This window comes from Mauremys mutica, chromosome 1 (genome assembly GCF_020497125.1).
Source record: "Mauremys mutica isolate MM-2020 ecotype Southern chromosome 1, ASM2049712v1, whole genome shotgun sequence".
NCBI lineage: Eukaryota > Metazoa > Chordata > Testudines > Geoemydidae > Mauremys > Mauremys mutica.
Window position 1 is genome coordinate 297,895,918 of NC_059072.1, and position 14,253 is coordinate 297,910,170.

The 14,253-nt window shown below is 43.1% G+C and overlaps 1 protein-coding gene across 7 annotated transcripts in view; it reads right to left on the reverse strand.

The window, feature by feature from the left end:
* Window positions 1-13,991, reverse strand: part of PCDH17 (protocadherin 17) — a 116,513-nt gene extending 102,522 nt beyond the window's left edge. For 4 of the 7 annotated variants that reach the window (XM_045012216.1, XM_045012242.1, XM_045012233.1 and 1 more), the window contains exon 1: window positions 8,950-13,990. In XM_045012216.1, coding sequence (XP_044868151.1) covers window positions 8,950-11,553 — 2,604 coding nt within the window. In that variant the 5' untranslated portion in view covers window positions 11,554-13,990. Of the gene's footprint in view, window positions 1-8,949 lie in introns of all 7 variants that reach the window. The other 3 variants (XM_045012249.1, XM_045012259.1, XM_045012206.1) reach the window with 2 other exon arrangements.
* Window positions 13,992-14,253: the final 262 nt, after the last annotated feature.

A 14,253-nucleotide genomic window follows, 5' to 3' on the forward strand; every position in this document is an offset into this window, starting at 1 on the left:
TTGAAGACTTGAAATTGATTTTTAATGCACCAGCTTTCAAACACTACAAAGGCTGCTCTTCGCTGATAAAGACAGTAAACAAGAAATACTCCTTTAAATGTTCCCTTTAATGTTTTTCTTTAATTAAAAATCAATCAAAAACATTGCAAGTTTTTAAAAATGCTTCAGGTTTTTGACACACAATGTGTTCAAAATAAAATGGAAACTTATGATTTGTTACTTTTGTTTACTTGTGCTATTTTATATTTTCTTTGCATTGTAAGCATTGGTGATCAAGAAATTAAAAAAAAACACATAAAAGTAGTTTATCACTGAACACAGCTATTTTTATTGAATAGAAACCTAACAAAAATAAGATAAAATAAAACTAGATGTTATAAAGCTACTGAAGCAAAATACTTTTTAATACCTTTAAATTATTTTAATGTATTCCTTTCCTCTAATCAGACCAAAGACTATTTATGTAGATTAGTTACATCTAGAGTCTCATTTATCCAACCTGTATTTATCCTTTGATCACAAAGCTTGTTAACTTAAATGGTCTTTTATTGTTATGATTCGTTTTCCCATAATTATGCAGTTTAACTGCCTGATTTTTTTCGAATAAATATATGCAAACGCGCCAATCATATTCAGCAGTGTTATGCTAGATGCTCAATGAACTGTAAGAGTCATTTCAATACAATAAAACTGTCTGGAAGTGTTCCAGGACAAGGACTGCAAATACCAGTAATCATAGTGTCACTAGGATTAGAACAAGCAAATGTAAGTGTGTCATACATATATCAATACATTGTCTAAAACACTGTCTGAAACTAATTTCACATGTCTATCACTGAAAGAACTTACAATGAATCAATAAGTTGTGCCATCCACACAGCTGAAATTCTGCATTTATATTTTCTAACAATTCTCTCTTTTTACACTTAGAAGTCTGCTGTCCCATGCATTGGAGATTGTAGCACTCAGTCACACAGCACACTGATGTCATTAAAGCCTTTTTTATTAAAGCTAATTTATTTTAAGTAATCAAAGGACATCTCCTTTACCGCAATAAGCTGACAGTACATCAGCAAAGGACTGATTAACTTTAGAGCTGTAAAAAAAGACATCCTGAAAGTAACTGAGAGATGAACTGATCTTTATACTGTCCTTCTGTATAGCACCACTAACTGGTTGAAGCAATTCAGTAACAGAATTAGATGCTTCTGTTGTGATCTTAATAAAGCATGAACTGTATGCTGCAGCCTCTGGGATTTATCTATAAAATATATTAGTGTTTGGGAAGGTTATATAAAGCAATAGCTAATATCTAATTAACAGGTGTATATGTACAAATTTGCTTACTCTTCAGTGTAGTACTTAACAGTGGATACAAAATGCTTAATACTGTCAGAATGTGTGCAATACTGAGTTCCATCATTTCAGAACCATCAGAAAGCCAGACCTACTAGCTTCTCCCTCTTCCCCAATAAAAAACAAAATGTTCCTTACTCTCAAAAAATATATTTTCCCCAAAAAAGATGTTGCCAGGCTCTCTCTGGAGCATTTTCATCTCCATGTAAGAATCTGCATTCCCATGAGAGGCAGATTTCACTCATTCCCTACCTTTTGGTACCCTCTCATCATGAATTTTACACTTCTGTTTGTACAATGTAAGCACTGATATGACTGAAAATAAAAGTCCTCAAGCTACTTTCTGGAAAAAAAAATATGTCCAAAATATTTTCTTCTGACCTCCTGACACCAAAATACTGCTTCTCTACTAGTAGAGATAAAAAAGGAGTTGTGTTTCTGCTCTGGTCAACAAATCATTGTTTAAAGATCCTTTCACTGAAATTCTTAACTGTTGCACAATATTTTTTTTCCTTTCATCTAATATAGACAGACACTCCTCAAACTTGAAGAGTTTGTTACCTCCAAATAGCAACACTGCTACAGGTATTCTTTTGTTTATTTTAAAGCCTTCTGACAAGTGAAATACACTGACATGGATTTGTGTAATACTGACTGAAAGGAGAGAAAGTGGCTGTAAAGAGAAACTGGAGCTTCTTCATATTAAAAAAAAAACACTCAAGAACTGATTTAGGGTCCACTTTTGCAATCCTTAATCAGGTAAAACTCCATTCATTTTCATTAACTTTTTGCGTGAGTAGCAACTGCAATATTTGGTCTATACTTGATTATTTGTAGGTAAGAGCTGCAAATACTTTAAATTTACATAGTGACAATTTTCCACAAAGCTATATTTGCCATGTTTTAAAAATAATAGTACATTGTATATATGGTTTTAAACAAATACAAATATCTGTTTTGATAATATAAAAGCAAAAAATGTTCTTTATGAATAGTTGAAAGGAGTCTTAGATATCTCTGACCTTTATATCACTATAATTATTAAATAATAATTATTATGTTATTATATTATTTCAAACTCTAAACATAAATTTGGACACTTAAATTATAAAAAAAAAAAAAAGATTGAATCTCCCCAATTCTTCATTAGAAAAAGATTCTGCACCATCGTGCACAGGCTGTTCCCATTATATATATATGAGCAACTTTCCACATCTGCTATGACAGACGATTTTTATGGCTGAGTTCTAAATATAAAGACCAGATTCTGTCACCTTTACTCACATTCCACAGAAACCTTAGTAGGAGGCTTGATCTTGCATCACTGAAGTCAATGGGAGTTATATTATTGACTAAAATGGGAAATAGATCCCTTGTTGTGAAGTTTGACTGAATTCAATAGGATTATTTGTAGAGTAAGACAGTACTTAAGGTAAGGGTAGCAGAATCTGGGCCAAAGTTATTGCTAAACCAAAAGTTAACTCTTCAAGGGCTCAGTTGTACAAACCTTATTCATACTGGTAATCACTTATACACCTGAGTACTTCCACTGAAATCAAAGAGACTACTCATGTAAGTGGTCACCAACATGAGTAAAGCTTCAACAACTGTGCAGCACATAACAGTCAATGGGCGTTTTACCCAAATAAGGATTGCAGGATCTGTCCCTTAGTCACTTATTTTAACTGCACTAACTTTTTTCAGCTCTTATATGTCTCTTTTAACAGAAAATAAGTCATACAGAGCCCTTCATCGTCTTAACCATGTGGTTAGTGAGGATTTTTATTTTGGAGGCATTGTTATTTTTCCCTACTCCCGATATCTGTGTTTTCTCCTCCTTACACTTAATTTGTCTCTCCCTTTGCTATTTTGTATTGTTTAACTCTGTAATGTTTAACCCCACAAACCATTTTGGAATATAGGGCCTTAGATTAATCTCACTTACACCTGCATAGATCAGGTTTAACTACAGTGAAATCAATGGAGTAACACTTTTGTAAAATGTAGGCAGAAGAAAGATCAGAATCAGGCCCAAAGGGTCTATGATAGACATGGTACAAAAGAGGACGAGCCTGATCCTGCAGCCATTACCCACATTAGTAATCCCAGTGGATACTACTGTGGGATATGGTTGCAAGATCAGGCCATAAAGTACATGTGCTTTATGTAACAGTGTTATATTCAAACAGAGTAGCAGTTGGGCAATATTTATTGTTGTGCAAATATAAAGAAAACGTTCAATCCTGCAGGTCTTACGCTGGCAATACTTGCATTTGACTTTAACACACAATGAAAAATAGGCCTAGAACAGGGGTCAGCAACCTCTAGCACGCGGCTCACCAGGGTAAGCACCCTGGCAGGCCGGGCCAGTTTGTTTACCTATCGCGTCCACAGGTTCGGCCGATTGCAGCTCCCAGTGGCCGCGGTTCGCCACTCCTAACCAATGGGGGTGGCGGGAAGCTGCGGCCAGCACATCCCTTGGCCTGCGCCACTTCCCGCAGCCCCCATTAGCCTGGAGCAGCGAACCGCAGCCAGTGGGAGCCGCGATCGACCGAACCTGTGGACGCGGCAGGTAAACAAACTGGCCTAGCCCGCCAGGGTGCGTGTCGCATGTCAGAGGTTGCCGATCCCTGGCCTAGAAGCTATAGAAATGTGAATAGTGTAATTATACCCAGTGCAATATATATTTATAAATCTCAAACATTTAATAGGGCTATTTTGCATTACATCTAATCTAAACATACACATTATAAAAACTATCATAATAACTCTCAGCCAGATAGCTCTGACATGAGATCAGATGTTAGTCTGGTAGTTTTTTATCTGAGCTTAGAAAATACTGTTGGTAAATCCAAATGCCTGGGAGATATAATGTCCAAACTGCAAGCCTGCAATTGTGCAGAATTTCCACTGACTTCTATATTTTCCTCTCAATACATGTCCTAAACTTCCACTAGCTCTATTAGAAAAATTCTGCATCAGAAGAAGAATATTCCCCCTTTGCAAAGAATATAAAAACAAACATAATGTGAGTCTTCTGAGATTGGAGTTCTGAATTCTGGGAATGAATGCAATTTGTTTTTTAATTATTTCAGTTCTCCTGATATTGCAGTGTCAGCACGTTTCACTCTGCAACACTGCACTCTGAAGTTTCTTAAAGAAAACAATAATATATTTGAACACATAACAGCATGAATACAGCTTATGGGGTTTTTTCCCCCTTGAAGTCTATATCTTCTGAGATACTACTAGACACCTGGTGATGAGGCTGCATTGAGACTTAACAGTAATCTGTTGACACATCGTAAACATCAGGTGCCTGGAAGTATTAAGAATGATCTGCACTTTATCTTAAAATGTTACAGGACTGCCTACTGCAGCAACTGTGGTGACTCTCAGCTTGATAGTTCCTTGTAAAATGGTCTCTTTCTTTTCTTCTTCTTTTTTTTTCTATTCAATAAAATCTGTGACCACAGTTTCCCCATTCTGTCTCACTTGATATATTTACAAATCTCTCCACACTGCATCACAAGTATAATAATAAATATTCTCTATGATCATCAACACTCCTTGCATATGTAGATAGTTTTCTACATTACTGTCATGTCACTTTAAAGAACCTATTTCTGCTGGTTTCCCTTTATCCATCCACTCTTTCATCTACTGGAAACTTGAAGAAAAAGAAATTGTGGCTTGTTTGCCAGCAGAACTATTTGCCTGTTTCCTGTTAGCGTGAATTGCTTACACACTTAACTATAGAAGTTTTTGATAGGGCTGAATATGAATGCATGTACTTGTAGAATACAGAGCAAAGTCCCGTTTGTTACAAGATTAAGGGCTTGGATGGAAGTTCGATTTAATCTGGCCATGAAATTAATACCTTTTGTCCTCTCTGTGAGCCATTTAAAATTTTGGTTTGTAAATAAATTTTGTTTGTGTAAATAAACACATAATAGTACATTTATGTCTAAACATATTTATGCTAAATTATTCTTTAAAACCATTATTCTTAATTAGAGGATGTATACAATGTGCTGGTTGAATTGTTAAATAACAGTAAGATGTGTTTGTCCACAGTAGGTGTCCTAACTATGTATGACTAGTAAAGTAATAGTCTTTACATGTCATCCTATCAACTGATTAATAAACGTGGCCTGATTTTCAGAGTTGCTGAACACCTGCAACTCTCATAGAAATCAATGAGTGCTGAGTTCTCAGTGCTGCTGAATATCCATCCAACATTTTACACATACATAATACAGGAAATTTGAAGAGTTTCATAATTATGGTACAAAACCCCACTAATTCACATTAGTTACTTATAAACCTACAAATACTGAAATTTACTCACAAATTAGTGAGTAAATGAACAGTTAAAATATAAAGCTAATGCACTGCAAAATGTACTTAATTCGGAAGAAAATTATGCCACCTCATTCATACTGAGCAGTACTTTACTTGGCAAGTATTCTTATTGGACCAGATTCTAAGTAGCACCTTTTTCCACCTATCCATTAACTATAGGTGAGATATGATGCTATGCACATGGATAAGGATATCACAGTCTTACCTATTGACTTTAGTCTGGGAGTAACTCCAGAGTAAAAGGGTAAGAATGGGAAAATCTGGCCCTTATTGATTACAAAACTGTAGTCTTGATTTAATTATTTATAAATTTTTGGTAGTGTACTAGTTAATGTGGTGTAATGCAATGTAGTATATAGTCTGTAAATATAAAAAATCTTAGTAGAACCTCACTAGAGAACTCTACCATTAAATCCTTGCTAAGAAACAGGAAGAGAAAGAAATAGAGAGCCTGATCCTGCATTCTTTGGTCATGAAAAACTCCCACTGACTCCAATGAGAGCTTCAATGAAGTGCAGAATCGGACTCAAGGTAGCATGTGCTTTCTGATTTTAAGTGCAGAGTTTATATATAATATCTAATTTGGGGATGGGGAGAGAAAGAAGGCAAGAAAATATAAAATTTCATTTCATGTAGCCTGTGGTGAAGATATGCAATTTTTCCACATAGTTCTCCTAATACAAGCTCCTGATACTATAAACTTGGACCTATCCTGAACAGGGCCCAACAACTATGTCAATCTGCGTATTTGTTTTATGATTATGTTGTGACAATTAAATTCAGGTCCACTTGTCACCTAAACTAAATTTGATCCAGCTTTCCATAAATGAAAGATGAGTGTTTCTTAACTCACTAATTGCACCACCTTGCTCCAAAACACTGTGTGCAGATATTCAGGAAAACTGAAAGTTAAATATTAGGTATACAGGTTCATGTTATCAGGAATTACGGTTAAATTTTTTCACAGTCATCGCAGCAAAACTTTCACAGAAACCACAACACACCTTTTTTTAAGGGAGGAAATTCCTCTTTCAGTTTTATATAAATTTCAAAAAAAATCATGACTGATATGATACAGTGAACACTGTAAAAAAGGAATAATATTTATGACTGAGATTTTACATTACAGTTGAATCTTTACTATTTAGTAGTATCAATACATGTATTAATTGCTTTATATAGACATTACATGATTGCAAGAGTGAATATAATTTTCTATGTTTTAGTAACTATTACACTTATCACTTGGGAAAAAAAAGTATTTTTGTATTCTGACAACTTCACTTTATAGTAAAAAAAATTACATGACTTAAACAAGAGTCACTGAAAGTTATTTGTCTTTTAAAGAATGAATTATAAATTGAATTATTTTCGGTATTGCCCTAACCTAATATTCTTCCTGAAGTGTCACTTTTTGTTAAAATCAATTTCTGATTTTGAATATTGCTCAACCACCTAATTGATAGCAAGTATAAAATGAAATTGTTTCTGTGACACAACTCAATAGTGGGTTGAGGAATAGTTCGCAGTGACCTTGTACACAGGGCATTTTTTCTGCAGTTATTAAAATATACAGCTATAGTAGATCAATTATTGGCCACCTCTCTTGAGAATATTAGATGCCACTGGAAACTAAGTAAATTTGGTGTTCACAAAACTGCATCATATGAAGCCTCAAATGCATTACGAATTTCCTTTTGATACATCAAGTGTCTACAGTGCAACTTTTTCTCATTAGCTGGCAACACAAAATGAGCCTGTGTCACTTTTGATACACTCAGCTCATTCCCCTATGACTCAGAACAGCATATTAGGAGAACCACAGGACAAAACAGATATGACACTTCAGATATATTTAATAGTCATTACCCAGAGCCTGCATTTGATGAAAGCTCTAAAAATTGCTTTGGAGCATACCTGTAACATTAAGCCACAGTAATTAAGGAATACTTTAAATTAGAGCAATTAGGGCCAGATTCTGCCCTCAGTTTTATGGTATGAGCCCACTGCTTCAGAACACATCTTCTGTGTTTGAACTTTAAACTACACACTATGTATTAAGTTGTTATTTTAATTAAATATTAAACTCAATCCAATGGCCCAAATTCTGCCATCACTGACATACATGAAAGTCAACTGGTGATGGGTGTTACTGAAGGGAGAATGTGGCCCCACTACTGTATTTTTCAAAAATAAGCTTTAATCAAAAAAAAACAGCATGTAAGTATTTCACTATAAAGCAATAGTCAATATTGATTCAGGCTACTGGAAATCTGGCTAGTCATTCTGTCGATTTACAATAGGATTTGAGTTTTGTTAACATGGGAGGGGGGCTATCACATACATTTTAATCTAGTTAACTAAGCAAACTTTCCAAGACTGAAAGTTTTGTTGTTTTCAGGGAAGAAAAGGAAGTAATGGGGCCCCAAATTATACTGTTCTGTGTCAAAGATAAAAAATATATGTATATATGTTATAAAAAGGAAATTAAAATTAAAAGCATACATCTTGGAAATAGCTCATATTACATACATACAGGATTGGAAGGCTATAAACATTGTTGCAATAGATTTCCTCTGGGGAAAAAAAAAAGTGTGTCCTTAGTGTGTACAGTTTCTGCAATGTCCTGTTGGTTACAGAAGCAGACATAACTTCTTCAAATATCCCCACCCCCTCTCCACCCCAAACAAAAGTACAGTGAAACCTGTGGAAGAGACCACATTTTGCTTGTTTGCAGTGTTGTTGTAGCCATGTTGGTCCCAGATTATGAAAGAGACAAGGTGGGTGAGTTTGCCTTTCCCAGACTTGAAGAAGAGCTTTGTGTAGCTTGAAAGATTGTCTTATACACCCACAGAAGCTGGTCCAATATAAGATATTACCTCACCTACCTGGTCTCTCTCACCTTTCTTAGGCAATTCCCATTTTAGGAGACTACCCCAAAGTATCCCAAACATATTAGGCTTGACTGTGTTCTCACATACACCAGCTTTACACTGGTGTAACTCCATTTATGTCAGTGGAATAACTTTTGATTTAAAACTGGTGACACCAGCATGAGAACAGAATCAGATCCCTCAAGTATGATCTGCATACCTTTATTTTAATAAGTCCACCTCCCTGAGGTGACTGATTTTTGTTGGTGCCTTACAACAGGTTTCACTGCAGACAAAATGTAACGTTTAAACCAGCGTCTAAAGTGAGGTCCAGGTTATTCTAAAAGTCTCCTACCTGAATAATGGACATCCGGCTCGGGGGAGCCTCGCTGGCGTTAGTCCCTTGCCCTGTGAAGCTGGTGTGGCAGCCCACATGTCCCTGGGGCACAGTCAGGTTGTTGGAGGCGGGTTTCAGATACATCACCTCGGACCTGGGTGAGCTGAGGGGCAGACGGGTCTGATAGTCAAAGTACATGGGTGAGGTGGCCAAGGATGGGCTGCTCACTACGTTCATGACATTGAGGGGGCCCCTGCTGTCCTCGCCCTCACTGGGCACCAGCATGATGTCATTCTTGCTGATCTTCTTCTTCTTGCCCTTGCCCCCGCCACTGCCACCTCCTCCTCCTCCCCCGCTGCTGCTGCCTCCTCCTCCCAGCTGGGGATGGCTGTACTCTGCGATGCGGCAATTGTAGGTTCGGATCTCCTTGTTCTCCCGCTTGCACTTCACGGCAATGGTGATCATGGCAGCTAGTAGGATGATGGAGACAGTACTCAAGGTCACAATCAAGGGCAGCGACAGGTCCCAATGTGGTCGCCGATGCTGCTCACCATTCACCTGCGGCTCGCCGGCTTCGGGCAGTGGTCCCGCCAAGGCCCTGACAATCAGCTTGGCCACGGCTGAGAGGCTGGGCTTGCCGTGGTCACTGACTTTGACCACCAATTCAGCCACGGGACTGAGTTCTTCCCAGTATGGGTGCAAAGTGCGTATCTCGCCACTGGTGGGGTCCATCTCAAAGAGGTGCTCCTCATTGCCTTCAACGATCTCATACGTGAGGCGCCCGCTCTCCCCAAAATCACTGTCCAGGGCATGCACGGTGCCCACGGGGTAGCCCACACCAGCATTGCGTGGCACCTGGAGCTCTGCAGTGTCATTGATGAGGGCAGGCAGAACGATGAGGGGTGCGTTGTCGTTGACGTCGAGCACCGTGACACGCACAGTGGCGTTGCTCTCGCGGTGGGGCGAGCCCGAGTCCTTGGCCAGCACGCGGAACTCAAAGTGCTTGGTTTGCTCGTAGTTGAAGCTCCGCAGGGCGTAGATGGCGCCATTGGTGGGGTTGACGGAGACGTAGGTGTAGATGGAGACGTCGCCCACGTGCCCGGGCAGGATGGAGTAGGACACAGTCCCATTCTGGCCCAGGTCTGGGTCCTGGGCCAGCACGGAGCCTAGGTACTCGCCAGGGATGTTGTTCTCAGGCACCTGCAGCACGTAGAGGCTCTTGCTGAAGCGGGGCGGGTTGTCGTTCTCGTCCAGGATCCGCACGGAGAAGGACTTGGTGGAGTTGAGCGGGGGGCTGCCCCCGTCCCGGGCCAGGATGGTCACGTTGTACTCGTCCTGCGCCTCGCGGTCCAGCGGCCGGTCGGTCACCACCGTGTAGAAGTTGTCGTAGTTCTCCTCCAGGGCGAAGGGCACCGCGCCCGCCCCGCCGCCGCCCAGCACCCGGCACTGCAGCTGCCCGTTCTTGCCGGAGTCGCGGTCGGTGACCCGCACCAGGGCGATGACGGTGCCCGGCGGGGCGGCCTCGCTGAGCGCCCCCTGGCGGACGGAGACGAAGCCGATGGCGGGCGCGTTGTCGTTGCGGTCGATGAGGCGCACGGTCACCTTGCAGTGGGCCGGGATGGGGTTGGGCCCCAGGTCGCGGGCCTGCACGTCGATCTCGACGAGGCCGCTCTCCTCGTAGTCCAGGTTGCTCTTGACGCGGATGAGGCCGCTCTGCGGGTCGATGCTGAAGAGGTCGCGGACGCGCTCGGGCGCGTAGCCGCTGAAGGAGTACAGCACCTCGCCGTTGGTGCCCTCGTCCGCGTCGGTGGCGTTCAGGTCGATGACGGCGGTGCCCAGCGGCGCGTTCTCCGGCAGCTCCACCACGTACGAGGCCGCCTCGAAGACGGGGCTGTTGTCGTTGGAGTCGATGAGGCGCACGTTGAGCTGCACCGTGCCCGAGCGGGGCGGGTCGCCGCCGTCCAGCGCCGTCAGCACCAGCGTGTGGTGGCTCTGCTCCTCGCGGTCCAGCGGCTTCTGGATCACCAGCTCCGGGAACTTGGTGCCGTCGCCCCGTGACTTGACGTCGAGCGAGAAGAGGCCGTAGTCGTCGCGGGTGAGGAGGTAGGTGCGCAGCCCGTTGTCGCCGGCGTCCGGGTCGTGGGCGCTGGTGAGGGGGAAGCGGGTGCCCGGCGCCGCGTTCTCCGAGATGTCCATGTCCACCTGGTCGGAGGGGAAGGCGGGCGCGTTGTCGTTCAGGTCCTGGATCTCCACCTTGATCATGCAGATCTCCTGGTCGTTGGCGAAGACCTCGAGCGAGAGCTGGCACTTGGCGCTGCGCCGGCACAGCGCCTCGCGGTCGATGCGCTGCTTGGTGTAGAGCAGCCCGCTCTCGCCGTCCACGTCCAGCAGGTGCGGCGCCGAGTTCTCCAGCACCCGGAAAGTGGACTTGGTCCCCCGGCCGCCTCCCCGCTCCGCCGGCGGCGGCGGCGGCCCGCCCGCCCCCGCCTGCAGCCGGGCATCCCTGCCGATGTTCCCGATCACCGTGCCCGCCCCCTGCTCCTCCGGCACCGAGTAATTCAGGTTCTTCAGAGTAAGGGCAGGAGCCCAGCAGAAGAAGAAGCAACAAATGGAAAGGTACATCCCCGAGCCGGGGGGGGTGGCAGCTGCGGCAGCACCAGGGTGGCCCCTGCCCCCTCTTCCTCCTCCGCTGCCGCCTTATTCCCTCTCCCTTCTTCTGTCCCCGCTCCCTACCCCTGTGTTTTAAGTTGCTGAACCTGTTGCTCTAAAACATCTGCAGAGACACAGGATGCGGGGCAGCAAATGGAGCATGTAGCTCGCAGGGAGGGGCGAGAGGGCGAGAGAAAAGCCGCCTCAAATCAAGCGCTTCTGCGGCCACACAATCCCCGCACAGTTATTTAGGCTGTCCAACTTCAGCTGGAGGAAGAGGAGGAGAATAAAAAATATAGCTTCTTCTTTAGACGGATTCCGAATGGTTGGTTAATTTTTTTTTCTTTAATATCCGCCGATTTACAAAGAATATAAAAAATGATCGGTGGTGGTGGTGGTTTTCCAGATCAGTCCAAGAAATTTAAAATATATATATAGAAAAGGGAGCTGGCTGTTGGGAAGCAGGACCGTAAACAGAAAACGCTTATTTGCTACTCGTTGCTTGTGATGCGACTAATGGAGTGGAGGGCGGGTAGGAGGGGGAGACAGCGGAGGAGGGAGGTAAAAAGAGTCTCTCGCCTGTGTAGAAGCCCGCTCCGTGTGCAGTGAGAGGCAGTGAAATGTCTGATTGCACCGCGGGGTTGTTGGTTTTCAGGGAGTGTTTTGCTGCATTTAGAGATCTAATCTTGCATTGCTTGCGGCGGCGAACTGCATCTCGCTGCCATCGGTATTTCCCCCTCGCCGGCTCCTCCACGCTCACTCTTTCCTTTCCAAACAACAAAAAGAAGGGAGGGAAATTGCAGTGTGAAAACTAGTGTCCGGATTTGTAGTTTCCTTTCTCTCCCGCGCCACCAGCCTCCCTCTCTTCCTTTTCTTGGGGGGTGGGAGGGGGATTAAGAAACCCACCAGCTGCTCGTCATCACTAGCGATAGATGTGTGTTTAAAAAAAATCACAGGCTGTGCTCAATCAAATGCACACTTGGGTTTCTTTAAGACAGGCCAGTAGCCGCCGCCACCACCACATCCTCTCTCACACAATGTGTGTGTGCGTGTGTGTGTGTGTGTGTCTGTGGAGCAGCACTTTTCTCGATGCAGTTTAATTCCAGTTTGCTTTTCTCTCTAGTCGAGAGGAAATCAACAGGCAACCCATGGCTGGACGCACAGATTAAAAAAAGAGAGCGAGAGAGAAAAAAAAAGCCTTCCACCACACACACTCTCTCTTAGTCTCTCGCTAAAAGGGAAACAGTCTCTGCATTCACAAGGCTGGGCTGTCAAGTGCCTCTCTTTTCTTTCTATTCAGCATCTCCTTCCAATGACACTGCCTCCTAGTCCTCTTCATTTAGGGGAGGGGGAATCTTGGCGATGAATAAAAAGAGGCAAATATTTTGATCGACAATTCTTTTAGAATAAAAACAAATACAATTCAGTGTTTGGTGTGATGCATTTTGCAGTCTTTTCAAGCTGTAATAGTCTTTCTGGGCATCTTGGTGTATGGGGAAAGAGCGGCTGCAATGCCAGATGCGTTCACTCGGGATGATTTACCTCCCCAGTGATATTATGTATAGGTATATATGGGGGGGTGTTAAATTTTATTTCAGGTTCTTTTAACAGCCGAAAAGAAATGATTGACACATCCAGAAATGCAGGTGTTTCAATCTGCTGGATGAGTCAGATCCAGCGGAACAAATCACATTCACTATCGCCTCATGTTCCTCCTTTCACAGACATTAGTTGCAGCTTCTTCCTAACGCTTTTCTGACTCACGCTATAGACACAAAAATCAGATTCATGTTTTGGAGGAAAAAAAGAGAGAGGGGAAGAAAGAGGAGGGTGTCGGATCCAGCTGCACTTTTACTATACCTCTTTCTCCGGGAGACTGGGGATCAGGAAAACAAGGCTGTTATCCACTCACGGGCACAGAGGCGCGTCTGTCTCCTGCTTTGCTGAGTGTTTTTAGCCACCTTTCCTCAGAGTTATGTGTGAACACCCAGAGATCTTGCACATTAACGGGGGGGAAAAGCACAGGTTCCCATTGAAATGCTCACAGCTCTAGTTCCAAGTCTCAGTTCTGTGTTGTTTTTTAGTCCTTTATTTGAGTCCGGAGCCACCGTACATAGTTAATTCTGCAGTCTGTTGTAGAGGGATTTTTAAAAATTCTTCTCTCGGTCTCATTGATGGGTGGCACCTCTCAAACAGGCATTAGCCAACGTTAACTAGACCATATGCAAAAGAGATGTCGATTTCAGAGGAAACAGATCCACAGTATAAGCCGTCCGTAGGTAAGTGGAGATTTGCGAAAATTCAACAGTTGGAGCACTGTCTCTTATAGCTCCCCCTCCCTTACTGCAGCATTTGCTGGGTTCCCAGCCCCATCGCTCTCTCCCAGTGCCTCTTGCCGACTGACTCTATTCACCTCACGCCGCTGCTTAAACATTGATACTGATTCCCTGCCAGCCAATCCGTGCTGAGGAAAGGAACCTGCCTCCGAACCTAGCCTCCAATGAGAATCAGCGGAAAGGCTTGGGGAGGCGGTGCTAGAATCCCCAGTGCTTTGGTGTCATTGATTAGATCAGTTAGATTGGAGACTAACAATGTGAGAAGGGCTTGTTGCTTGTAAATTGCAGTCTCTCATTTCTACACACTGCAGCGTCTCTCTGGCATTTTTTTTTTGTA